At 44.5% G+C, this 25,018-nt stretch overlaps 1 protein-coding gene across 1 annotated transcript in view; it reads right to left on the bottom strand.

Annotated features, from left to right (window-relative positions):
- The window catches only part of LOC137373174 (di-N-acetylchitobiase-like), a 48,253-nt gene that overhangs the window by 11,841 nt on the left and 11,394 nt on the right, over positions 1-25,018 (bottom strand). The window contains exon 3 of the mRNA XM_068038031.1: positions 20,226-20,422. Within this exon, the coding sequence (XP_067894132.1) occupies positions 20,226-20,422 (197 nt within the window). The remainder of the gene's footprint in view (positions 1-20,225; positions 20,423-25,018) is intronic.

Consider the following 25,018-nt stretch of genomic DNA (forward strand, 5'->3'; position numbering starts at 1 on the left):
TCCCTGGCCCAGTGGCCCTAGGGGTAAATTGTACTCTCCAAGATGTAAATTGGACATGCGCGATGCCAACATCATCACCCTCTATAAAAACAAAGGTGACCGCGGTGACTGCAACAACTACCGTGGAATCTCCCTGCTCAGCGTAGTGGGGAAAGTCTTTGCTCGAGTCGCTCTGAACAGGCTCCAGAAGCTGGCCGAGCGCGTCTACCCTGAGGCACAGTGTGGCTTTCGTGCAGAGAGATCGACTATTGACATGCTGTTCTCCCTTCGTCAGATACAGGAGAAATGCCGTGAACAACAGATGCCCCTCTACATTGCTTTCATTGATCTCACCAAAGCCTTTGACCTCGTCAGCAGACGTGGTCTCTTCAGACTACTAGAAAAGATCGGATGTCCACCAAAGCTACTAAGTATCATCACCTCATTCCATGACAATATGAAAGGCACAATTCAACATGGTGGCTCCTCATCAGAGCCCTTTCCTATCCTGAGTGGTGTGAAACAGGGCTGTGTTCTCGCACCCACACTTTTTGGGATTTTCTTCTCCCTGCTACTTTCACATGCGTTCAAATCCTCTGAAGAAGGAATTTTCCTCCACACAAGATCAGGGGGCAGGTTGTTCAACCTTGCCCGTCTAAGAGCGAAGTCCAAAGTACGGAAAGTCCTCATCAGAGAACTCCTCTTTGCTGACGATGCTGCTTTAACATCTCACACTGAAGAATGCCTGCAGAGTCTCATCGACAGGTTTGCGTCTGCCTGCAATGAATTTGGCCTAACCATCAGCCTCAAGAAAACGAACATCATGGGGCAGGATGTCAGAAATGCTCCATCCATCAATATTGGCGACCACGCTCTGGAAGTGGTTCAAGAGTTCACCTACCTAGGCTCAACTATCACCAGTAACCTGTCTCTAGATGCAGAAATCAACAAGCGCATGGGTAAGGCTTCCACTGCTATGTTCAGACTGGCCAAGAGAGTGTGGGAAAATGGCGCACTGACACGGAACACAAAAGTCCGAGTGTATCAGGCCTGTGTCCTCAGTACCTTGCTCTACGGCAGCGAGGCCTGGACAACGTATGCCAGCCAAGAGCGACGTCTCAATTCATTCCATCTTCGCTGCCTTCGGAGAATACTTGGCATCAGGTGGCAGGACTATATCTCCAACACAGAAGTCCTTGAAGCGGCCAACATCCCCAGCTTATACACACTACTGAGTCAGCGGCGCTTGAGATGGCTTGGCCATGTGAGCCGCATGGAAGATGGCAGGATCCCCAAAGACACATTGTACAGCGAGCTCGCCACTGGTATCAGACCCACCGGCCGTCCATGTCTCCGTTATAAAGACGTCTGCAAACGCGACATGAAATCGTGTGACATTGATCACAAGTCGTGGGAGTCAGTTGCCAGCATTCGCCAGAGCTGGCGGGCAGCCATAAAGACAGGGCTAAATTGTGGCGAGTCGAAGAGACTTAGTAGTTGGCAGGAAAAAAGACAGAGGCGCAAGGGGAGAGCCAACTGTGCAACAGCCCCAACAAACAAATTTCTCTGCAGCACCTGTGGAAGAGCCTGTCACTCCAGAATTGGCCTTTATAGCCACTCCAGGCGCTGCTTCACAAACCACTGACCACCTCCAGGCGCGTATCCATTGTCTCTCGAGATAAGGAGGCCCAAAAGAATTAGATCTTCCCTGGCCCAGTGGCCCTAGGGGTAAATTGTACTCTCCAAGATCCCAGCTGAGATCAGATAATTCTGCATAAAGCAGAATTTGTATGACTCACATAATCACTGCCGTAACCAGAAAGCATTAGTGAGCCTAATCTCCAGATTTGAATCACTGTACTCCAAGTTAGCGAATTCTGTCATGTGAAAACCTTTTAACAATAAAAGTCTGCTTCAACCATCACCCAATACAAATGCAGTGATTGGCTTCATTTTTTGCCTGTGTAATGGCTCCTGAATTTTAGAGTGAAGGATCTGATAGGTTTCTGCAAAAATACAGGTTTTTTCTCCCTTTTATGAAGGGTTTTCATGGAGTAAATAATGTTACGGACAGATGAGAGATGATAGGGATGTCTCCCCGTTCCACCTCTCGACTGACTGTAGACAGCACATTTTAAAATAAAAATGTTTTAACACCTGAGTGCTTTAATTGTCAGGAACAGACAAATGACAGGTTTTCTTGTAAATTTTACAAGAAAGATAAATATTCATTTTTTTCAACACCAAAATATGTGCAACTACACCCACTGTCACACTTATACAGATACACAGTCACTCAGAAAAAGATTGTGATTATAAACATAGCATGCGTTTTGGTCTTATGATTTCAAGAGTTCGCTGTTACACTTTACTCCGGGTGAACACTTGAAATGATGCATGTCTGAAATCCCTCCAGGCAAAGTAATACTCCAGGCAAGGTTCAGTGGTGAAGCCCGGGTGCAATTCCTTGTGTGAAGAGATCAAGCCCAACTTGAGTCTCTGCCTACAAGCTGGTGGTCTCAGGCAGGGGCTTTATTCTTTGTTCGCATTCGTTGCTCAGAATATGCCTTATCAAAACCCCTTATCGGAAACTTAGATTCAGTCATGTGCCGAGAGCAACGCTTTCTATTGTCCTCATAAATAGTTTCTGATGGTTAGGCCATTGTCAGATGATGGAGTCCAGGTATCATTCATCCACATACCATCTTGATAAAATAGAGCTTTTCACACCCATTTACTGGAATTCAAATTTAGAATCGAAGACTCTGCAATAGTATTCTGAACACAGTTTTGGAAATTAACCATAGAATCATAGAAAGATTACAGCATAGAAAGAGGCCATTCAGCCCGTCCTGTCCATGCCAGCTGAAAAAACTAGCCGCCCAATCTAATCCCACCTTCCAGCACATGGTCCATAGCCTTGGTGGTTACAGCACTTCAGGTGCAGGTCCAGGTACCTTTTAAAAGAATTGAGGGCTTCTGCCTCCACCAGCGTTTCTGGCAGGGAATTCGAGACACCCACCACCCTCTGGGTGAAAAAGTTTATCCTCACGTTCCCTCTAAATGCATGCCACGTGCTAGTGAATATAGGAATAGGAGGATAGAGCTGATGAACGCATGGCTGAGGAGATGGTGCAGGAGGGAGGGCTTTAGTTTCCTGGATCACTGGGTCTGTTTCTGGCATATGTGGGACCTGTACATGTTGGACGGGTTGCACCTGAACCGGAACAGGCCTGTTACGACCGTCCGCTCCTGTCAAAACCCCCAATCAAAATATACGATTCTGATTGTGGTGGGAGAGATGCACTGATAATTCAATCCTGTCGCTCCACAGATCGGCTAACATATCATTGAAAACTTTCCAACTTAAAGATCGGTGGCACAGTGGTGCGGTGGTTAGCACCGCAGCCTCATAGCTTCAGGGACCCCGGTTCAATTCTGGGTACTGCCTGTTCGGAATTTGCAAGTTCTCCCTGTGACCATGTGGGTTTTCGTCGGGTGTTCCGGTTTCCTCCCACTGCCAAAGACTTGCAGGTGGTAGGTAAATTGGCCATTGTAAATTGCCCCTAATATAGGTAGGTGGTAGGGAATATGGGATTACTGTAGGGTTAGTATAAATGGGTGGTTCTTGGTTGGCACAGACTTGGTGGGCTGAAGGGCCTGTTTCAGTGCTGTATCTCTAAATAAAGTAAGACTCAGCCAAATTATACCATCTATTAACCCCCGAATGAGACTAACTCACCCAGGTGTCTTTAAATCAGTAAATTAACTCTTTAATTTGAAGAACTAAATTCTTAAACACTATGAAGATATGAACAACATCGAAAATAGAAAAAAATAGAGTCCTTGCAAATTTACAGTCCAATGTTGCTTGAAGTCCTCACAGGATGTTGCTCAAAGTCCTCTCTGGATGTTGCTCCAAGTCCTCACGGAATGTTACTTTCTTTCTCCAGCGAATTGCAACAATTACTGACTTGCAAATACTTTCAATGGAATCAAGCTGACTTTAGAGTTTTTGAGGGATAAAAGATTGTCATTGTCTAACTTTCCTTTCTTCAATTAAAATTACCAGAGATCTCTGTTTTGCCTTGACTTTTTCTTGGAAATTTGAGAGATAATAATAAAACAGACGAAAGTCCTATTCCTTCAGTTTAAATGGTTGAGAGCTCTTTTTCCAGGCTCTGACACCACAGCTGTGTCCTCTGTCTCTGTGTTCTGTTAGCTCAAACTGAATTGTAACTAAGATATTGCATGAGTCTCACTCCCAGTGGCTGTTTCCACAGGATCGAGAATGCACCCTTTGAATCGCAGTCTCCAAATGGCTGCTTCTAAGGCAGCGGAAATGCACCTTCCTATAACTCCTGAGGCTTGCAGGTTGTTAAAGCATTACTGATCGCTTGCTAGCTTTAAAGGTAAACCGCATACTCCTGAAAAAACTACAGGACCGTGACAGGGACCAGCTTCCTTGCTGGGAGGTTTGCTAGTGCTGTTGGGGGGTTTTAAACTAATTTGGCAGGGGGATGGGATACAGAGTGGAGTTACAGTAGGGGGTGATGCACAGTCAAATGTAAAAGAGAAACTGAGTCAGTCTGGAAGGCAGAGCAAATATAGACCTGTTAAGGCACAAGTGAAAAATGCAAGGCTGGATTGCATTTATTTTAATGCAAGGAGTCTTACTAGTACAAAGAACAAAGAACAAAGAACAGGACAGCACAGGAACAGGCCATTCGGCTCTCCAAGCCTGCGCTGATCTTGATGCCTGCCTAAACTAAAACCTTCTGCACTTCCAGGGACTGTATCCTTCGATTCCCTCCTATTCATGTATTTGTCAAGATGCCTCTTAAACGTCTCCATGGTACCTGCTTCCACCATCTCCCCCGGCAGCAGGTTCCAGGCACTCACCACCCTCTGTGTAAAGAACTTGCCTCGCACATCCCCTCTAAACTTTGCCCCTCTCACCTTAAACCTATGTCCCCTAATAACTGACTCTTCCATCCTGGGAAAAAATGTCTGACTATCCACTCTGTCCATGCCGCTCATAACTTTGTAAACCTCTATCATGTCTCCCCTCCACCTCCGTCGTTCCAGTGAAAACAATCCGGGTTTATCTAACCTCTCCTCATAGCTAATGCCCTCCAGACCAGGCAACATCCTGGGAAACCTCTTCTGTACTCTCTCCAAAGTGTCCACGTCCTTCTGGTAGTGTGGCGACCAGAATTGCACGCAATATTCTAAGTGTGGCCTAACTAAAGTTCTGTACAGCTGCAGCATGTCTTGCCAATTTTATACTCTATGCCCCGACCAATGAAGGCAAGCATGCCGTTTGCCTTCTTGACTACATTATCCACCTGCGTTGCTACTTTCAGTGACCAGTGGACCTGAACGCCCAGATCTCTCTGCCTGTCAATACTCCTGAGGGTTCTGCCATTTACTGTATACTTCCCACCTGCATTAGATCTTCCAAAATGCATTACCTCACATTTGTCTGGATTAAACTCCATCTGCCATTTCTCTGCCAAAGTCTCCAACCGATCTATCTCCTGCTGTATCCTCTGACAATCCTCATCACTATCCGCAACTCCACCAACCTTTGTGTCATCTGCAAACTTACTAATCAGACCAGCAGGAAGGCAGATGAATTGAGGGCGATGATTAGCACATGGGATTATGTTATTATTGCTGTCACAAAGACATGGTTGAGGGAGGGGCAGGACTGGCAGCTCAATATTTCAGGGTATAGAATCTACAGGCGAGACAGTGGAGGGGGTAAAAGAGGAGGTGGCATTGCACTGTTGATCGAGGAATCAATTACTGCAATAAGGAGGGATAATATCTTGGAATGAGGCCAAATGGGTAGAACTTAAGAACAAAAGGGGGCAATGACTTGGCTGGGTGTGTACTACAGGCCGCCAAACAGTCGGGGAGAGATAGAGGAGCAGATATGTAGGCAAATCTCAGAGAGGTGTAAAAATAATAGGGTAATAATAGTAGGGGATTTCAACTTCCCCAATATCAACTGGGAAAGTTTTCGTGCGAAAGGTTCAAAGGGGGCATGATTCTTAAAATGCATACAAGAGAGCTTTTTGAGCCGGTACGTAGAAAGTCCTACGAGAGAAGGGGCAGTACTGCACCTAATCCGAGGGAATGAAGCTAGACAAGTGGTAGAAGTGTCAGTGGGGGAGCATTTCAGGGATAGTGACCATAACTCTGTTAGATTTCAGGCAGTTATGGAAAAGGACAAAGAGGGACCAGAAATAAAGGTACTGAATTGGGGAAAGGCTGATTTCAATATGATAAAACAGGATCTGGCCAAAGTGGAGTGGGAGCAGCTACTTGTAGGACAGTCTACAACAGACCAGTGGGAGTCATTCAAAGAGGAAATAGTGAGATTTCAGAGTCAACATGTACCCGTTAAGGTGAAGGGTCGGCCCAAAAACTCCAGGGAACCCAGATGTCAAGGGATATGGAGGATTGGATCAGGAAAAAGAAGGGGACTTATGGCAGATTCTGAGTGCTGAAAACAGCAGAGGCACTAGAGGAGTATAGAAAGTGTAGGGGGGTAATTAAAAAAGTAATTAGGAGAGCGAAGAGGGGGCATGAAAAAACACTGGTGGGCAAGATAAAGGAAAATCCTAAGGCATTTTATAAGTACATTAAGGGCAAAAGGATAACAAGGGAAAGAGTAGGGCCCATTAGAGACCAAAGTGGCAATGTGTGTGTGGAGCCAGAGGACATAGGTGAGGTTTTAAATGATTACTTTTCAACTGTGTTCACTATGGAGAAGGACGATGTAGGTGTAGAGATCAGGGAGGGCGATTGTGACCTACTTCAATATATTTGCATTGAAAGGGAGGAAGTATTAGCTGTTTTGGCGGGCTTAAAAGTGAATAAATCCCCTGACTCAGATGAGCTGTGTGCCAGGATATTATGTGAGGCAAGGGAGGAGATAACAGGGGCTCAGACACAAATTTTCAAATCCTCTCTCGGCACAGGAGAGGTACCAGAGGACTTGAGGAGTGTGAATGTGGTACCAGTAGTCAAGAAGGGTAGCAGGGATAAACCAGATAATTATAGGCCAGTGAGTCGAACTTCAGTGGTAGGGAAACTATTGGAAAAAGTTCTGAGGGACAGAATTAATCTCCACTTGGAGAGGCAGGGATTAATCAGGGATAGTCGGCATGGCTTTGTCAGGGGGAGATCGTGTCTAAATAACTTGATTTGAATTTTTTGAGGCGGTGACTGGATGTGCAGATGAGGGTAAAGCTGTTGATGTAGTCTACATGGACTTCAGTCAGGCTTTTGATAAGGTCACGCATGGTTACGAAGGTAAGAGCCCATGGGATCCAGGGCAATTTGGCAAATTGGATCCAAAATTGGCTTGGTGGCAGGAGGCAGACAGTGATGGGTCAAGGGATTGGTGCTGGGACCCTTCCTGTTTGTCGTGTACGTTCATGATTTAGACGTGAATATAGGAGGTATGATCAGTAAGTTCGCAGATGACACGAAAATTGGTGGTTTCGTAAATAGTGAGGAGGAAAGCCTTTTATTACAGGACGATTATAGATGGGCTGGTAAGATGGGCAGAGCAGTGGCAAATGGAATTTAATCCTGAGAAATGTGAGGTGATGCATTTTGGGAGACCAAACAAAGCAAGGGAATATACAATGGGTGGTAGGAGCCCAGGATGTACAGAGGGTCAGAGGGACTTTGGTGTACTTGTCACTGAAGGCAGCAGCACAGGTGGATAAGGTGGTTAAGAAGGCATATGGGATACTTGCCTTTATTATCCGAGGCATAGAATATAAGAGCAGGGAGGTTATGAGGGAGCTGTATAAAATGCTAGTTAGACCGCAGCTGGAGTACAGTGTACATTTCTGGGCACCACACTATAGGAAGGATGTGATTGCCCTGGAGAGGGTGCAGAGGAGATTCACCAGGATGTTGCCTGGGCTGGACCATTTCAGCTATGAAGAGAGACTGAAAAGGCTAGGGTTGTTTTTCTTAGAACAGAGAAGGCTGAGGGGGGACATGATTGAGGTATACAAAATTATGAGGGGCATTCATAGGTTAGATAGGAAGAAACTTCTTCCCTTAGCGGAGGGGGTCAATAACCAGGGGGCATAGATTTAAAGGAAGGGGTAGGAGGTTTAGAGGGGATTTGAGGAAATTGTTTTCACTCAGAGGGTGGTTGGAATCTGGAATACACTGTCTGAAGAGGTAGGAACCCTCACAACATTGAAGAAGTATTTAGATGAGCACTTGAAATGCCATAGCATACAAGGCTACGGGCCAAGTGCTGGAAAATGGGATTAGAATAGTTGGGTGCTTTCATTATATTAAAGTAGCTAAAGTAAGTGTGCGACCCTTAGAGGGTGAGACTGGGGAATTAATAACGGGGAACAGGGAAATGGCAGACAATTTAATCCAATATTTTGTATTGGTCTTCACGGTGGAGGACACTATAAACATCCCAACACTCATAGACGTGCAAGGTGTAAATGGGAGGGAGGAACTTGTAACAATCTCTATCATGAGAGAAAAGCTGCTGGAAAAACTGATGTGACTAAAGGCAGACAAGTCTCCAGGACCTGATGGCCTGCACCCAAGGGTTTTAAAAGAAGTGGCTGCGGAGATAGTGCAGGCATTGGCCATAATATACCAAAAGTCACTGGATTCCGGTACGGTACCAGCGGATTGGAAAACCATGAATGCAACGCCCCTTTTCAAGAAAGAAGAAAAGACCAGTTAGCTTAACATCAGTCATTGGGAAAATGCTCGAGTCCATTATTAAAGAAGAAATAGCAGGACATTTAGAAAAACATAATGCAATCAAACAGAGTCAACATGGTTTTATGAAAGGGAAATCATGTTTGACAAATTTGTTAGAGTTCTTTGAGTAAATAACAAGTAGAGTGGATAAAGGGGAAACAGTAGATGTAGTGCATTTGGATTTTCAGAAGATGTTTGATAAGGTGCCACATGAAAGTTTATTGCACAAAATAGGAGCTCAGGGTATTGAGGGTAATGTGTTGGCATGGATTGAGGACTGGCTAACACACAGTAGGCACGGGTTCGGGATCAATCAGTCTTTTTCAGGTTGGAAAGCCGTAACTAGTGGGGTGCCACAAGGATCGGTCCTGAGGCCTCAACTATTTACTATCTATATTAATGACTTGGAGGAAGGGACAGAGTGTAGTGTATCCAAATTTGCTGACGATACAAAAATAGGTGGGAAGGCATGTTGTGATGAGGACACAAAGAATCTGCAAAGGGATATAGATAGGTTAAGTGAGTGGGCAAAAACTTGGCAGATGGTGTTCAATGTGGGAAAGTGTGAGGTCATCCACTTTGGTAGGAAGAATAAAAAGGCAGATTATTATTTAGATGGAGAAAGACTACAAAATACTGCAGTACAGAGGGATCTGGGTGTTCTTGTACATGAAACACAAAAGGCGAGCAATTAATTGGGAAGGTAAATGGAATTTTCAACTTTATTGCGAGGGGGTTAAAGTTTATAAATAGGGAAGTCTTGTTACAACTGTGCAGGGTGCTAGTGAGGCCACACCTAGAGTACTGCGTACAATTTTGGTCCCCGTATTTAAGGAAGGATATACTAGCATTAGAGTCAGTTCAGAAAAGGTTCATTAGGTTGATTCCTGGGATGAAGGGATTGTCTTGTCAAGAATGGCTAAACAGGTTAGGCATTTATTCATTGGAGTTTAGAAGAATGAGAGGTGATCTTATCGAAACATATAAGATTTTAAGAGGGCTTGACAGGGCAGTTGTTGAGAAGATGTTTCCTCTAGTGGGGGAATCTCGAATTAGGGGACATAGTTACAGAATAAGGGGGCACACATTTAAAACTGAGATGCGAAGGAATTTCCTCTGTCAGGGGATGGTGAATCTCTGGAATTCTCTGCCTCAGAGAGTTGTGGAGCATAGGCCACTAAATGTATAGATTTTTGAAATCTCGGGGAGTCGAGGGTTAGGCAGAGCAGGCCCGAAAGAGGAGTTGAGGCCTAGGACAGATCAGCCATGATCTTATTGAATGGCGGGGCAGGCTTGAGGGGCTGTATGGCCTACTCCTGCTCCTATTTCTTATGTTCTTATGTTCCTCACTATCTACAACACCAACAATTTTCATGTCATCTTTGAACTTACTGATCATGCCTCCTATATTCATGTCTAAATCATTAACGTACAGTACAAACAGCAAGGGCCCCAGCACTGATCCCTGCAGTACACCACTGGTCACAGGCTTCCACTCACAAAAACAACCCTTGACCATCCCCCTCTGCCTCCTGCCACTAAGCCAATTTCGTATCCAATTTGCCAAATTGCCCTGGATCCCTTGGGCTCTTATCTTCTTGACCAATCTCCCATGATCTTCAAGTCCATGGAGACTTCATCATCTGCAATACCCTCATCTTAGTCACCCACCTAGTCACCTCCTCGAAAAATTCAATCAGATAATGACTTCCTTTTAATGTTGCCAAGTGCAACATAAATGAGAGGTGTGAAGTCCATTTGGTTGAAGATCTCAAACAGGGTCATTAACGGCTAACAAGGATATACAGTGCAGAGCTCACAATTTACAGAACCTGTTTCCAGGTGTTACAGTTGCAGAGTGATTCAGGCTTGTAGTCACATGACAACTGGTACTTCGCTCATTAGCATACTAAGATCGCAACAGGACATCACTCTTAAAGGCAATAATACAACATCCCCTTACTTTCCCAAGATAAGTCTCGTATGTTAAAAGTAAAAATACATAAAACTAGATAACATCAAAACTATTTACACATGGATAGAGATTATGGAATTTACACATGCATAAGTTTAAGAGTCCACTTATCGTTTCGGAGTTGTATCGGAAAATTTGCATCTAAGCTGTTGCTGTTTTTTCTGAAGTTTCTCTCTTTCTACGTTCAGTTTCTGTTGCTCTGCCTTCAGCCTGCTAATATACTCGGTTGCTTTTCTGAGGACGACCACCTTTGAGGACTTGTCATTCTTGGAAAGCACTGGCACCTTATCACGAGGAACCACCAGACAATACTTCAACTCATTCCTCCTCTGCCTCTTCAGGACATTGCGTGTCCTTCGCCCCTCCTCATCCTCTGTGTCTGAAGGTTTTGTGCTCAAGGTTGAGGACATGTTGGGGGAGGAGTACTTGGCCTCATGACAGTACCTGTCCGTTCTGACTTGTTGTGGTGATGGTGGTCCTCTAGATAGCAGAAGTGAAGGCTTGGCATAGTTGTGCTGTTGCTGGATTTCCAGACTGCACCATTTAGATGGTGGCAGCTGTGTGTTTTTGAAGACCATGTTGCAGAAGTAATGTCGAAGCAACACAGTGAAGGTCAGAATCGTGGTGATTCACTTCAGTGCAGAGATCACGGAGATGAGCCAGTCCACAGATCGTGAGAAACCAGTAAAAGAAATTGGGACAACACGAGCGGTCTGCTTCAAAGCAGAGGCAATACAGTGAGAAGTACCCTCGAAGATCAGTGCTTGAAAAAACAGTGAGTAACTGACTCGGAAGATAACCGGATCGGTGGTCAGTCACAATATTAAGTCGGTTCAGCATGGGGCTACAGAAGCCGGTTTGGAATTGGGCTGAACATTTGCAAAGCCATTGGTGCGTTATGGTGTGTTTCATGGTGAAATCAGCTTCATGGGTGGGACCAAAGAAAAAGCGTGAGGTACAGGCTACAGTGGCACAGACCTACAGTGATACAGAGCCTGGGCTGGGCATGATGAAGGCACAAGCAGCAGGCACAGCAGTTCTGCAGTACTGTTTAGTATTTCCATCGAAGGAAACCCAACCCGCAGTAAAACAGAAGGATCTGTGAGAAACAAAGAGCATTGGATGCAAAACTATTAAATTTCCCGTCATGAACTGGAAGGCCACAGATTTCCTATCCGAGTTAAAGCTTTTTCAACAGAGAATGGAACAGCGCTTTATGGGGACGCGGTTGCGTAGTGGTATTGTCACTGGACGAGTAACCCAGAGACTCTGGGCATTGCCCTTGGGACATGGGTTCAAATCCCACCGTGGCAGAAGGTGGAATTTGAATTAAATTAATAAATATGGAATTAAAAGCTGGTCTAATGATGGCCATGAAACCATTGTCGATTGTTGTAAAAAAAACCCATCTGGTTCACTAATGTCCTTTAGGGAAGGAAATCTGCAGTCCTTACCTGGTCTGGTCGACATGTGATTCCAGACTCACAGCAATGTGATTGACTCTGAAATGCCCTCTGAAATGGCCTAGCAAGCCACTCAGTTGTATGAAACCGCTACAAGGTCAATAAGGAATGAAACCGGATGGACCACCGGCATGACCTAGGCACCGGAAACAACAACGGCAAACCAAGTCCGATTGACCCTGCTAAGTCCTCCTTACTAACAACTGGGGGCTTGTGCCAAAGTTGGGAGAGCTGACCCACAGACTGGTCAAGTAACGGCCTGACTTAGTCTTACTCACGGAATCATACCTTACAAACAATGTCCCAGACACAGCCATTGCCATCCCCTGGTGTCCTCTCCCACTGGCAGGACAGACCCAGCAGAGGTTGTGGGACAGTGGTATACATTTGTGAGGGAGTTGCCCTGGGAGTCCTTGACATGGACTCTGGACCCCATGAAGTCTCATGGCATCAGGTCAAACATGGGCAAGGAAACCTGCTGATTTCTACCTACTGTTCCCGCTCAGCTGATGAATCAGTACTCCTCCATGTTGAACAACACTTGGAGGAAGCACTGAGAGTGGCAAGTGTGCAGAATCTACTCTGGGTGGGGCACTTCAATGTCCATCACCAAGAGTGGTTGAGTAACACCATTACTGGCCGAGTCCTAAAGGACATAGCTGCTAGCCTGGGTCTGCGGCAGGTCGTGAGGCAATCAACAGGAGGGAAAAACAAACTTGAACTAGTCCTCACCAATCTGCTTGTCGCAGATGCATCTGTCCATGACAGTATTGGTAGGAGGGACCAGCATGCAGTCCTTGTGGAGACAAGGTTCTGTCTTCACATTGAGGATAGCATTCAACGTGTTGTGTGGCACTACCACCATGCTAAATGGGATAGATTTCGAACAGATCTATGAGACATCCATGAGACGCTGTGGGGCATCAGCAGCAGCAGAATTGTACTCAACCACAATCTATAACCACGTGGCCCAGCATATCCCCCATTCTACCATTGCCATCAAGCCAGGAGACCAACCCTGGTTCAATGAAAAGTGCAGGAGGGCATTTCAGGAGCAGCACCAGACATATCTAACTATGAGGTGTCAACCTGGTGATGCTGCAACCCAGGACTACTTATATGTCAAACAGCGTAAGCAGCACGCGATAGACAGAACTAAGCAATCCCACAGCCAACAGATCAAATCTAAGCTCTGCAGTCCTGCCACATCTAGTCGTGAATGGTGGTGGACAATTAAACAACCAAATGGAGGAAGTGGCTCCACAAATATCCCCATCCTCAATGATGGGGGAGCCCAGCACATCAATGCAAAAGATAAGACTGAAGCATTTGCACCCATCTTCAGCTAAAAGTTCCGAGTGGATGATCCATCTCAGCCTCCTCCTGAATTCTCCAGCATCACAGATGCCAGTCTTCAGCCAATTCCATTCACTCCACGTGACATCAAGAAATGACTGAAGGCACTGAATACTGCAAAGTCTATGGACCCTGACAACATTCCAGCAATAGCACTGAAGACCTGTGCTCCAGAAGTTGCCGCGCCCCTAGCCAAGCTGTTCCAGTACAGCTACAACACTAGCATCTTCCTGGCAATGTGGAAAATTGCACAGGTATGTCCTGGACACAAAAAGCAGGACAAATCCAACCAGGCCTAATACTGCCCCATCAGTCAACTCTCGATCATCAGTCAAGAGATAGAAGGTGTCGTCGACAGTACTATCAGTGGCACTTGTTTAGCAATAACCTGCTCAGTGACCCTCAGTTTGGGTGCCGCCAGGACCATTCAGCTCCTGACCTCACAGCCTTGGTTCAAACATGGATAAAAGAGTTGACCTCAAAAGGTGAGGTGAGAGTGACTGCCCTTGACATCAAGGTGGCATTTGACTGAGTATGGCATCAAGGAACTCTAGCAAAACTGGAATCAATGGGAATTAGGGGGAAAACTCTCCGCTATTTAGAGTCATACCTAGCGCAAAGGAAGATGGTTGTGGTTGTTGGAGGTCAATCATCTGAGCTCCAGGACATCACTGCAGGAGTTCTTCAGGGTCATATCCTTGGCCATACATCTTCAGCTGCTTCATCAATGACCTTCCTTCAATTATAAGGTCAGAAGTGGGGAAGTTCGCTGGTGATTGCACCAAGTTCAGCACCATTTGCGACTCCTCAAATACTGAAGCAATCCATGTAGAAATGAAGCAAAACCTGGACAATATCCAGTCTTGGTTGATGTGCTTTGTTCTGGGGACAAATAGAGGATCTGATTGGCTGTTTTGGTAAGTGGTAAAATTTATTGATATGTTGCGTACTGTGGAGAAGTGGGGCTGAATTAACAGTGCACTCCTCCCTCAGTCGTAACATTCTAATTGGGGGCACTTGGAGGGATTAAGCCCAACACTGACAACATTCACTTGTAAGTGGAGTAATAATTTATTTTATTCATTTGTGGGATTTGGGTATCGCTGGCAAGACCAGCATTTATTGCCCATCCCTAACTACCCTTGAACAGAGTGGCTTGCGAGGCCATTTCAGAGGGCATTTAAGAGTCAACCAGATTGCTGTCAGTCTGGAGTCACATGTAGGCCAGACCAGGTAAGGACGGCAGATTTCCTTCCCTAAGGACATTAGTAATTGAAAAGGGAAAGTAAAAGAACCAGCTTACTTTTTTAATAGGGTATAGTCTACACCACTGGAATGTCTAGCAGTTGCTGAAGCTTTTCTGGAAAAGGAGGCGGCATCCCTCAATGACTTGCGAAATTTAACTAAGGTTAAACTAAAGCATTTGGCAGCAAAGTTGGGGTTAGAATTGAAATCGGGTGCTAAAAAAGCAGACATAATTGAAATAATAGTTCAACGTTTGGAACTGGAAGGAGAAGGCAAATCAGAGGGTAGTGCAGTTGAATTAGTTAAAATTTGGTTACAGATGAGGCAGTTGAACTTGACAAGGAAAAAGAAAATCTTAAGCTTCAACAGAGAAAAGCAAAAGAAATAGAATCGTAAAGACTTGAACTTGAATTTCAAAGAGAAAGTGAAAAAGAAGAAAGGGAATTTGAATTTAAAAAGATGAAACTTAAACAAAGGGGTGATCTTGACTCCGGTGAAAGTTCAAGTGGGGAAAACTCCCTCTGCACTCCAGGATCCAGTGGAGGGCTTTTTAAGTTTGTGCAAGCCCTCCCTAAGTTTGAGGAAAGGGACAGAGAGGTGCAAGTACATAGTTCTCTGAAAGTGGCAACACAGGTAGACAGGGAGGTGAAGAAGGCAAATGGCATGCTTGCCTTCATCGGCCGAGGCATTGAGTACAAGAGTTGGGACGTCATGTTACAGTTGTACATAACGTTGGTTAGGCCGCATTTGGAGTACTGTGTGCAGTTCTGGTCGCCGCACTACACAAAAGATGTGATTAAGCTAGAGAGGGTGCAGAAAAGATTGACAAGGATGTTGCCTGGTTTGGAGGGCTTGAGTTATAAAGAGAGTTTGAATAGGCTGGATCTGTTTTCCCTGGAGCGAAGGAGGCTGAGAGGGGACATGATAGAGGTATATAAAATTATGAGAGGCATAGATCGGCCAGATAGCCAGAGTCTGTTTCCCATGGTAGGGGTGACTAAAACTAGAGGGCATAGATTTAAGGTGAGAGGGAGGAGGTTTAAAGGGGATCAAAGGGGTACATTTTTCACACAAAGAATAGTGGGTATCTGGAATGAGCTGCCTGAGGAGGTGGTGGAGGCAGGAACAGTAGCGACATTTAAGAGGCGTCTGGACATGTACTTGAATGAGCAAGGCATAGAGGGATATGGAATTAACGCAGGCAGGTGGGATTAGGAGAGATAGGCATTCTGGCTGGCATGGAAGTGGTGGGCCGAAGGGCCTGTGTCTATGCTGTACAAATCTATGACTAGAGGCATTTTTCATTTATTTTGAAAAGATAGCCAAACAAATTAAATGGCCAAAGAAAAGCTGAACACTGCTAATGCAAAGCAGGTTGAGGGGCAGAGCTCATGAAGGTTATGCCATGCTTTCTGAGGAGGCTGCTGCAAATTATGATATGGCAAAAAAGGCTATTATCGGTGTGTATGAGTTTTTCCCTAAAGCTTACCGACAGAAGTTTTGGAACCTCCAAAGATTGGCTGAGCAGACTTATATAGAGTTTGAGAGGGTAAAACAAATTAATTTTGTTCATTGGATATGGGCACTAAAGATGGAAGCCAGGTACGAGGACCTTAGAGAACTAACTCTCCTGGAAGAATTGAAAAATCCACTCCCTCCAGTAGTGAGAACTCATGTAGAGAACCAAAGGATTTCAAGGTCCAGACAGGCAGCAGAAATTGCTGATGATTTTGTGCTTTTGTATAAGCCCAGACCCTTTGCCTTCCACCCCCACAAACACGAGAAGGATAGAAGGTGGGAGAGTGAAAGGAAGGCACATAGCTGGGGACAGGAAGGGACAGGTGGGAATGTCCCAGGATCCCCTCCTACAGCCAGAAAGGAAGAAGGAAGATGCTGAGGGTGGAACTGAGATCTGCAAGCTGAAGTGTTATCATTGTCACAAGGGGGGACATCGTCCTTCAGAATGCTGGAGGTTGCGAGGTAAACACATGGGACTTGTGGGAGTACACAAAATCAATGCAGAGAAAGGGGCTCTGACTGAAATACAGCAGATTGGGCTATAGCTTTGACAGCAGCTGTAAAGCAAATACAAAAACCAATGTGTGTGTAGGGGTTGAGAATAAGATACCCGAAAGATATAGGGAATTCTTGTCGAAAGGAAAAGTAACTCCTTTTCCTTCAAGTGAGGCAGGCAAAGCTATAGTTATACTTAGGGATACAGGAGCAACCCAAACTCCTTTTGCTGGGGAAAGGGGTATAACATTTCCACCGGAGAGCAAACTAAATGCTGAAGTTTTAGTGAATGGTATTGGCGGGGAGTATATACCCGTACCTTTGTATTGAGTACACCTAGAGTATGACCTAATGTATGGGACGGTAACTGTAGGAGTTGTCCATAGTTTGCCGGTAGATGGAATTGACCTACTCCGAGGGAATGATTTGGCTCGAGCAAAAGTATTAGTTTCTCCCGTAGTCACAAAGAAACAATTACAGGAAAAGGTTCCAGGAATTTTTCTGTCGTGTATAGTAACCCGAGCAATGGCTAAACAAGTTCCATTGTCGGAAGCAAGATTGGCAGCACGAACAGATAGCCGAATAACTGAAACTTTCTTTGGGGATTCAGATAATCCAAATGAAATGTTTAATAAATCGTCTCTGATCACAGTTCAACAAGCTAATCCAGAGTTAAATAAAGTGGCACGATGAGCTCTGACAGAAACTGAGGAAAAAGGAATTCTAGAAGGCTATTATATTAAAGATGGGGTTCTGATGAGGAAATGGAGACCGTCTTACAGACCTGCAGGTGAAGTGTGGACGGTTATTCGACAGATTGTCGTACTGCCTAAGTATCGCTGGGAATTATTAAGGTTAGCACATGAAAGTTCTGCAGCAGGACATATACACGCAGACCACCCGCAGACACAGGAGCTTTAGAAAGGTATCATCAGACTCTGAAAACAATGATTGGGGCATACTGTCATGAATATCCCCATCATTGGGATAAAGGGCTAGACTTTCTTTTATTTGCCACTAATGAGTCTACAGGTTTTAGTCCTTTTGAATTAGTCCACAGACATAAGAGGTCCTCTAAAACTAAAGAAAGAGTTTAGAACAGTAGGATGAATCCTCTGTACTGGATATTAATCCATGTTTGGGGAACGACTCACGAGAGCTTGCAATGTGGCTCAGGAACATCTTAAAGCATCCCAAACCACTATGATAAAATAGGCAGACAAGCATGCAAAAACCCGAAGATTTCAACCAGCGGATGTCGTGTTAGTATTATTACCTTTACAGGGTGAACCATTAAAAGCACTGTTCAGTGGTTGGTATAAAGTGGGCAAAAGAATTGGTAAGGTAAATTATTTGATTGACACCCCAGATTGCCAAAAAAAGTCGACTGTCATATCAATATGTTAAAACAATATCATCACCAGGAGGATGAAAGCAAGCACCAGTATCTCAGCCAATAGTAACAGATAAGAATGAGAGGATGAGGCAGAAGGAGGCATTGATAATTCTCAAACTGAACCTCCTACTACCTGATTAGCTAATACTGAATTGCAAAGAAGATTGGACACTATACTTTCATATTTAGATGTAGGACAATGAGAAGACCTAATCAGGCTACTCACGGCATTTAAAAGAGTCTGTAGGGATAAGCCAAGATGTACAACCTTAGCCACACATGACGTAGGGGAATCTGTTCCTATAAAACAGCTTCCTTCCGCTTACTTCTAGACAAACAGGCCCAAGTAAAAGCAGAAATCCAATGCATGCTGGAAATAAAAACCTAACTGAATCCAGTCAAAGTAGCTGGGACTCACCAAGAGTATTAATGCCTAAACCTGACAGTTCAACCAGACTTTGCATAGACTGCAGAAAAGTTAATGCAGTAACAAGGGCAGACTGCTACCCAATTCCTCACTTGGAAGACTGCATTGACAGAGCGGGCAGTGCTACGTTTCTTACAAAGGTAGATTTGTTAAAGGGATACTGGCAAGTTCCTTTTACATGCCAAACTAAAGAAATATCAGCTTTTGGCATACCAGACAGTCTTTACCAGTGCCGAGTGATGTCATTCGGGCTAAAAAATGCCCCAGCAACCTTTCAGAGATTAATGAATCAAGTGGCAGCCAGTGTTCCTAACTGTGTTATTTATCTTGATGATGTGCTGGTATACAGTAACACTTACAGCTCGAAACTGCTTAAAAAATCAAACTGATTCCTGACAACGCTGGGCCCCACTGATGTCATCAGGCTGCGCCATGGTGCGCACATGCGCAGACGGTCTCCTGCTCTCTGCGCATGCGCTGCGTTCCGGCTTGCCAGGACTGGTTAGCGCATGCACTGAAGACGACTTAAACAGCTGAGTTAATAATAAACCTTGCCAAAAGCGAGTTTGCAAAAGTGAGAGTGAATCTACCATGGGCATGTAGTAGGGCAAGGACAAGTGTTGCCAAGAACTGTGAAAGTACAAGCCCTGATGGAGTTCCCTACCCCTAAGACTAAGTGAGAAATCATGAGATTTTTCGGGATGTGTGGTCCTACAGAAAGTTTGTAACAAATTTCAGCACTGTAACTGTTCTACTAACAGATTTGCTGCAGAAAAAGAAAACCAAGGTATTGTGGTCAGGGAGTGCCAAGTACCTTTTGAAAAGCCGAAGGCCATTTTGACTGATGAACGAGTGTTGGCTGCTCCAAATTTTACTAAGCCCTTCAACTTAGCGATTGATGCTAGTGACCTGAGGATCAGTACAGTCCTGTTACAAGATGACAAATCTGCATAGAAAGACCAGTGGGATTCTTTTCCAAAAAGCTCTATCAACACCAAAAAAGGTATTTTACCATGGAAAAAGAAATATTAGGTCCAGTATTGGCTCTTAAACATTTTGAAGTCTATGTCTGCCATGAATACAGAGAAGACTGCTTGAGTTTGTGGTGGAGGCAGATTCAATCAGGGCCTTCAAAAGAGAATTGGATATTTATCTGAAGAGAAAAAAATTTGCAGAGCTGCAGGGAAAAGGCAGAGGAGTGGGACTAAGTGAATTGCTGTTCCACAGAGCTGGCACAGACACGACCGGTTGTATGGCCTCCTTCTGTGCTGTAAGCATTCTATGATTCTAAGTGGATAGCTCTTTCAAAGAGCAGACACGATGGGTGAAATGGCCTCCTCTGTGCTGTATCATTGTCCTACTTAGTTTGAACCATGCCATCACTGGAAACTGGGCCTCAATTCACTTGTATAATTCTGGACTGCAAGTGTTGATTCAACATAAAAGGTCTAATCTCAGCGATGGTACAAGTAGCCTTGTAACAAGATGATGCTCTGATGAACAGTAGCTGGAAATCACCATTTCAAGTTATTTATACAAAAAAAATCCATGTTCCTTCATAATTAAGTAGAGACTACATAGTCCCATTTTAAACCCATTTACCTGAGATCCATGTCTTTCAAGGTGGAAGGTTGTTGTGGTTTGCCTGAGCAGCTGAGTTAGTTCATGACCACTTGAAATAGTTTCCATTAAATCCAAATTAATTCCATCCATAAAATGGAGCTTTATGAAACGCAGTTGACTGTTTATCCAATCATGTTGTTTTGCACTGTCTATCAGGTGGTTTTTTTCTATAGATTCTGGTGAAGTGTAAAGAAACAACAAGTAAAGTTTATACAGCTTGGTTCACAGAACAGACAGTCCCAAGACACTTTACAAACAGAACTGCCAACATCAAGTCGAAAGTCAGAGAAGAAGATTTTACTAGAACTTGCATTTATATAGTGCCTTTCAGAGCCTAAGGATGCCCTTACATGCTTCATAACCAATTAATTAATTATTTTTGAAGTGTAATCACTGTTGTTTTCTAAGTGGATTTTGTAGCTAATTTGTGCCCAGCAAGGTTCCACAAATAGGAAATTAGATAATGGACCAGTTTGGTATTTTGGTGGTGTTGGGTGAGGGATGAATGTTACCCAGGACACCACAAGAACTCCTTGCTCTTCTTCACATTGTGCCCACGTGGTCTTCTACACCCACCTGAATAGGCTGGTGGAACATTTGTTTAATATCTCATCTGAAACACAGCACTTTCACCAGTGCAGCACTCCCTCAGTACTGCCCTTATGTGTCAATTGCTGGAGTAAATCCAAAACCTTCTAACCCAGAGGGGAGGGAGATGGAGAGATAGAGAGAGAGCGTGTTCCCACTGAGTCAAGCTGACATGATGGAAGTGACCAAAAGCACAGTCAAACAGATCAGCTTCAAGGCAGATTGAGAAGATAAGAGAAATAGAAAAGCAACAAAGGTAGAAGATTCTAGATTCTCGTTTTCAATTCAGTAACAGCTGAAGAATCTGCCATTGATGGTGGAAGAGGAGAAATCTCATCAGGGCAGAGTCAGAAGAGTGGAGCGGGTGCGCTGGACCGAGGCTCAGTACACAATAGGGTAGGACTTTCAGTAAACTACATTCCACTTTTTAATTCTGGCTTAAGTGGCATACTACTGTTGTGACATGTAATAAATGTTCCACCTATTTATTTGTAGGTTATTAAAATCAAGATATCCTGTCATCTGGAGTTAGGGAGGATGTCAAAAAGCTAAACCTCAAAGGTAGTATTGTCTGGATTACTCCTTTTGCCACACATGAAAAAAAGTAAACATAGGAGGATAGGGCAGTTAATGTGTGGCTAGAAACATGGTGCAGGAGGGAGGGCTTTAGATTCCTGAGAGATTGGGAGCTCTGTGGCAGAAGGGACCTCTTCAAGGTAGACAAGCTTTATACAAATTTGGCAGGGAGTTGGCACCAAGATGTACAATTACAAGGTAGAAACAAGGTTCACAGTGGACTGGGAGGGACAGTTAGAATTATGTCAAGATGGGAGTGCATATAAATGTACAAAGTGTGGTTAATAAAGTTGGTGAGCTGCAGGCACAAATAACCTGCCTGCAAACGCGACATGAAGTCCTGTGACATTGATCACAAGTCGTGGGAGTCAGTTGCCAGCGATCGACAGAGCTGGTGGGCAGCCATAAAGGCAGGGCTAAAGTGTGGCGCGTCGAAGAGACTTAGCAGTTGGCAGGAAAAAAGACCGAAGCACAAGGGGACAGCCAACTGTGTAACAGCCCCAACAACCAATTTTATCTGCAGTGCCTGTGGAAGAGTCTGTCACTCTAGAATTGGCCTTTATAGCAACTCCAGGTGCTGCTTCACAAACCACTGACCACCTCCAGGCGCTTACCCATTGTCTCTTGTGAAAAGGAGCCCAAAGAAGAAGAAGAAGAAGAAGGTATTCAAGAACGATAGGGAAGAAAAAGACGAAGGGTAACAGAATTAAGAAAATATTACGGTGCTAGAAAGAGTCAATGTCCTTGAGAGGTCAAACACAGAATCTATTTGGTTGGAGTTAGGAAACAATAAAGCAGCCATTACACTACTTGATGTACTTAACAGGGCAAAAATAGTGGTAAGGAGATAAAGGAGCAGATTTGCAAAGATGTAACAGAGTGGTAAAGAACTATAGCGTCATGGTAACAGGAGACTTTAATGACCCCAATATTGAATGGGCAGCGATTGTGTTAAAAGCAGAGAAGGGAAGGAATTTATCAAATGTGTTCAGTTGAACATTCTTGATCAGTATCTTTCATGTCCAGTTAGGAAGGCAGCATTGCTGGGGAATGAAGTTGGTTTGAGTTAATTAAGGAAAGTCAGCATGGATTTGTATAAGGCAGATCATGCCTGATATAGTAAGACATGTTTAGATGTGTAATAAAAACAAGAAATGCTGGAATCACTCAGCAGGTCTGGCAGCATCTGTGGAAAGAGAAGCAGAGTTAACGTTTTGGGTCAGTGACCCTTCATCGGAAGGGTTTAGATGTTTAGATGTGCATGTGCAGTAACTCTTTGTATGTAAATGTTTCAGTTCAGTTAGAATAAAACCCATCTTTATTTTGTATATTAAGTGAGTCTTAACAATAGGTCACATACCAAGGGACAAGTAATGTTATGCGGTGGCTGTGCAGGGATATATTTATTTTTTCTGAAGACCACCAAATATCGCACAGTGACAATTTTTCTTAAAGTATACATCAAAAGAGAGAAGAAGGAACAGCAAGCTGCCGGAGTGGCCGAAGATTGAGCAGAAGAGCAGCGATTAAAAAGCCCCACACATTGCAGTGAGTGATGACACTGAGAGGACCCTGAGAAATGTTGGAGTTCTGTAAGTACAACATGCAATTTGCCAGGAGATTAGAGCCTTCACCAATTTGGCAGTGGGTCGAAAAGTTTTCAAAGCATTAGCCAAAGCCCATGACTGTGCTATTTCTTTTTATTCATTCATGGGATGTGGGCGTTGCTGGCCAGGCCAGCATTTATTGCCCATCCCTAATTGCCTTGAGAACAAAGAACAAAGAACAAAGAACAGTGCAGCACAGGAACAGGCCATTCGGCCCTCCAAGCCTGCGCCGATCTTGATGCCTGCCTAAACAAACACCTTCTGCACTTCCAGGGCCCATATCTCTCTATTCCTTTCCTATTCATGTATTTGTCAAGATGTCTCTTAAACGTCGCTATCGTATCTGCTTCTACCACCTCCCCTGGCAGCAAGTTCCAAGCACTCGCCACCCTCTGTGTAAAAAACTTGCCTCGCACATCCCCTCTAAACTTTGCCCCTCGCACCTTAAACCTATATCCCCTAGTAACTGACTCTTCCACCCTGGGAAAAAGCTTCTGACTATCCACTCTGTCCATGCCGCTCATAACTTTGTAAACCTCTATCATGTCGCCCCTCCACCTCCATCGTTCCAGTGAAAACAATCCGAGTTTTTCCAACCTCTCCTCATAGCTAATGCCCTCCAGACCAGGCAACATCCTGGTGAACCTCCTCTGTAACCTATCCAAAGCCTCCACGTCCTTCTGGTAGTGTGGTGACCAGAATTGCACGCAATATTCTAAGTGTGGCCTAACTAAGGTTCTGTACAGCTGCAACATGACTTGCCAATTTCTATACTCCATGCCCCGACCGATGAAGGCAAGCATGCCGAATGCCTTCTTGACTACCTTATCCACCTGCGTTGCCACTTTCAGTGACCTGTGGACCTGTACGCCCAGATCTCTCTGCCTGTCAATACTCCTAAGGGTTCTGCCATTTACTGTATACTTCCCACCTGCATTAGACCTTCCAAAATGCATTACCTCACATTTCTCCGGATTAAACTCCATCTGCCATTTCTCCGCCCAAGTCTCCAACCGATCTACATCCTGCTGTATCCTCTGACAATCCTCATCATTATCCGCAACTCCACCAAACTTTGTGTCGTACGTAAACTTACTAATCAGACTAGCTACATTTTCCTCCAAATCATTTATATATACTACAAACAGCAAAGGTCCCAGCACTGATCCCTGCGGAACACCACTAGTCACATCCCTCCATTCAGAAAAACACCCATCCACTCATACCCTCTGTCTTCTATGACCAAGCCAGTTCTGTATCCATCTTGCCAGCTCACCCCTGATTCGGTGTGACTTCACCTTTTGTACCAGTCTGCCATGAGGGACCTTGTCAAAGGCTTTATTAAAGTCCATATAGATAACATCCACTGCCCTTCCTTCATCAATCATCTTCGTCACTTCATCAAAAAAGTCAATCAAATTAGTAAGACACGACCTCCCCTTCACAAAACCATGCTGTCTCTCGCTAATCAATTTGTTTGTTTCCAAATGGGAGTAAATCCTGTCCCGAATAATCCTCTCTAATTTCCCTACCACTGATGTAAGGCTCACCGGCCTATAATTTCCTGGATTATCCATGCCAACCTTCTTAAACAAAGGAACAACATTGGCTATTCTCCAGTCCTCTGGGACCTCACCTATAGCCAATGAGGATGCAAAGATTTCTGTCAAGGCCACAGCAATTTCTTCCCTTGCCTCCCTCAGTATTCTAGGTTAGATCCCATCAGGCCCTGGGGACTTATCTACCTTAATGTTTTGCAAGACACCCAACACCTCCTCCTTTTTGACAATGAGATGACTGAGACTATCTGCACTCCCTTCCCTAGGCTCATCATCCACCAAGTCCTTCTCTTTGGTGAATACTGATGCAAAGTACTCATTTAGCACCTCGCCCATTTCCTCTGGCTCCACACATAGATTACCATCTCTGTCCTTGAGTGGGCCAACCCTTTCCCTGGTTACCTTCTTGCTCTTTATATATGCATGGAAAGCCTTGGGATTT

Source organism: Heterodontus francisci, chromosome 8 (genome assembly GCF_036365525.1).
Source record: "Heterodontus francisci isolate sHetFra1 chromosome 8, sHetFra1.hap1, whole genome shotgun sequence".
Classification (NCBI taxonomy): Eukaryota; Metazoa; Chordata; class Chondrichthyes; order Heterodontiformes; family Heterodontidae; genus Heterodontus; species Heterodontus francisci.